Source organism: Pteropus alecto, unplaced genomic scaffold (genome assembly GCF_000325575.1).
Source record: "Pteropus alecto unplaced genomic scaffold, ASM32557v1 scaffold61, whole genome shotgun sequence".
NCBI lineage: Eukaryota > Metazoa > Chordata > Mammalia > Chiroptera > Pteropodidae > Pteropus > Pteropus alecto.
The window spans coordinates 11,359,877-11,363,233 of NW_006434835.1; the positions used below are offsets into that span (position 1 = coordinate 11,359,877).

General features: G+C 52.7%; 1 protein-coding gene across 1 annotated transcript in view; it reads right to left on the reverse strand.

Moving 5' to 3' along the window:
* SDC1 (syndecan 1) overlaps positions 1 to 3,290 on the reverse strand; it is an 18,390-nt gene extending 15,100 nt beyond the window's left edge. The window contains exon 1 of the mRNA XM_025045739.1: positions 3,216 to 3,290. Within this exon, the coding sequence (XP_024901507.1) occupies positions 3,216 to 3,275 (60 nt within the window). The 5' untranslated portion in view covers positions 3,276 to 3,290. The remainder of the gene's footprint in view (positions 1 to 3,215) is intronic.
* Between the last annotated feature and the right edge of the window lie 67 nt (positions 3,291 to 3,357).

Here is a 3,357-nt window from a genome sequence, read left to right on the forward strand (position 1 = left end):
AGCAGGCCGGTGTGTGCAGACAACATCGCCTGGCCCCTACTCCCAGCCTGACCTTGCCCAAGAACCAACATCCACCTCTGGTTCCTACACTGAGCTCCAAGTTCACCTCCTCCAAGCAGCCTGCCCTGACTCTACTCCCACAGACGACCCCTCAGCCAGCTACTGCTCCCTCGAGCTCCCAGAGGAATAATGAAGGACCAGCCTGAGCTTCCCCCGGGATCACCTTTACCTTTCCCGGGACAAGATCCTTCTGCAACCACACGACTGTCAGAGCTAAAGAAGGGAAAGAAGGTCACTTGAACAGGTGGAGAAACTGAAGTGCAGAGGGAGCGAGGACCTGCCACAAAGTCAGAGGCCAAACTGGGACTGGGAAGGAAGGCCAGGTGTCTGGCTGCCCTTCTCTGTAGAAATAACTTCCTCTTCCTCAGACTTCTAAAGCCAGGGACCAGAGAGGAAGACAGCTTCCGGGCTTCTGAGGAGGAAGTTGTAAGGCAGGTGGTGACCAGGTTTCCCAAAAAAACTCAGACTGCAGCCTAACTAACCAGCAGGAAGCCCAAAGGGACTGTCCAGGCAAAGCTCAGCCTTAGCTGCAACACAAGCTTCGAGGCCCCGTCCCCCATCTATGTGTGCACACCACCCCCATACACACACGTACGGCCTCCCCATGGGGCTGTAACCCCCAGGTGAGTCACTAGGAAGAGTTTTTCCCAGGGTTGAAGGCCAGAGGAGGAGCAGCCTCTACATATAATTAGGCAGCCCACGGAGCCATAGCTGCCAGGAGGTCCTCAAGGGCCTCCAGAGGTAAGAGGGGACACATCTGGAAGCCTGAGTTCGAGTCAACAGGAAAGATGACTGGGCAGACGACAGAGCCCAGGAGTAGGTCCAGCCACCAGCCTCCCCTCTCCCGACTGCATGGTGCCAAGGCACCAAGACTGCCTCCTGTACCCCCTTTCCTATAAGCCTGCCTCCAAATGCTTTTGGTCCCTACCAGACCCACAGGTTCTCCAAACCTGCACAGCCTGACAGGCAGCAGAACACCTTCCGGAGAAGCTAAAGCCACTGTGCACTGTGGACCCCACGGCACCAAGACAGGGGAGCTGATTTAGTGGCCCTGCTTGGGGCTTGGGAATGCAGCTTCTTGGGGACCCGCAGAACTGATAACATCACACAGATAAAGCTAGCTCTTCCTGGGGCTGTGGAAGGGCTTCCCTTGTCCACCGGAGCTGGACAGGGCAGCTACTGAAGTGACTCTGAGAGCACAGGGTCTTGCCTCTGTAGCCTCACCTCTACAGCCTGGACCCCAAACAAGACAGATGCATGCCTGCCCTCCCCAGGCACTGTCAGGGCGCTCGTGACCCACTCAGAGAGAGGTTCCAGAACACACACTCCCATCCAAAGCCCAGCCTCTGCTGGAACAGCTGAAGGGGAAATGACACCGTGCTGACTTTGTTCCAGGGTGCTGGATCCTGGCGCCAAAAGCCCTCTTTCCACAGACTCTCTTAATCCCATTCCTCCTCTCTAGACACACTCAGGCAGGCCCTGGGGGTGGGGGGACTTTCAATCTAAGACTCGAAAACTGGTTGTTGAAAAGGAGAAAATCAGGAAATAGTCTGTCCTGTAAAACCCTCATGGTTGAGCTAGAAATCACTAAACGACCAATTCCTCCCGTCGTTGCTCCCGCAGCAGGACCTGGCACTGGAGGGGGTCGGGTAGGTGAACCCCGCACGGGAGCCAGATCGTGCCATGGTGCCCGCCTCTCAGGCTTCATTCAAAAAGCATCCACTAATTCTGCAAATGTTGCCCAGTGCCCAAGATGAAAAACAGCACAGGCTGGCTGCTGCCCTCAGGGCAAAACTGAGGGTACCATCCAAACATGGGACAGTATGGCCCCCATCAGGCCTCTCCACACCAGCCCTGATGCACATCCACACCCTGCTGCCTGAACTAGGCTCCTGGGAGGAGCTCTTGCCTGTCCCTAAGTGACCATCAGGTGAACCAAAACCAAGTCCAGGATGCTGCCTAAATCCTGGGTTTGCCTAAATCTGCTGTTTAGGCAAGCTCAGCCCATCCCAACATCCCTCCCAGCCCCATCCAAAGCACGCATGTCCGTGGTTCTTTAGGATGGAACAGCAAATACCCACCAGGGCCTTGCCAGATCCAGGCAGCCCCGTACATTGGGCTTCATGGGGGAGACTTGACAGTCCATCAATTTATTCATACCATGCATATCCTCATACACACACACACACACACACACACACACACACACACACACACACACACATCCTGGTTCTGCCCCTTGGCGGGGCTCAGCTCTACAGGCTTTATCCACAAAAAAGGCAATGACATAGATTGTAAAGATCTGGGGTAAAGATTAAATAAAGCATGGAGCACTCAATGAAAGGCAACTCTAATCGTTATCAACAGCTAACTTTCCTCTGGCAATTTCATTGCCAAACACTTTCACGCATTCATTATGAAATGGATATGCAAATGATAGCATGAGGACAGGGAGAACAGGTATGTTATCTGCTTTATACGGGATATCAAGACTTGGATGTGAAGTGACTCACCCGAGATTACATGGTGAATTAGTGGCAGAGGTGAGACTGGGTCCTGGGGCTCTTCTTAACCTGCAGCTGTTTCGGACCTGCCAAATAGCATGGGTGCACCGAAACAGGTGCGCTGATCCAAATAAACGCGGTCAACAGATGGGGATGGGACCTGAGCTAGGTTCGAGGCCCTTGCCAATCATGATTTATAGAGTTGGCCTTGCTGGGTCCAGGCTGCCTGTGACTGGCAAGTCACTTACAACTCAAGCCAGGTAGAGGAACATGGATGGAGTCATCAGGAGCTTCCACCCAGGGGTCATTCACATCTGGTCATCATGGAAGGAGCTGTAAGCACCTCCCTTGACAGCCTTTGTTATTCTAGTTATTAGCAGGGGACACTCTGCGGTGTCCAGCTCAGATCCACATGTCACAGATCATGAACATTACTTGCAGGCAGGATCCATACTCGAGCTGAAAACTCTCTGTCTTAGAAATAATTCTAACACATCTGATTCGTTTCTTAATACTGCTGGAGAAAAGTGCCAATTAGAACTAAACTGAAAAGCCGCTACCCACACTTTGGCATACTCATGTCATTTTTGGCTGCTATCGGACAGGGGTGGAAGAAGGAAAAGAACAAACCAGAATTCAAAATGTAGTCACCTGGGGGCACCGGGCACAGGGGCAAAGTGCTCTTCGGAGCTCAGCAAACCCAGGAGACATACCGTAACCTAATACAGTGACAACAGTGAGGACCCTGGCATCCAGAGTCAATCAATTATGCTTTCTGTTCTTCTGTTAATAA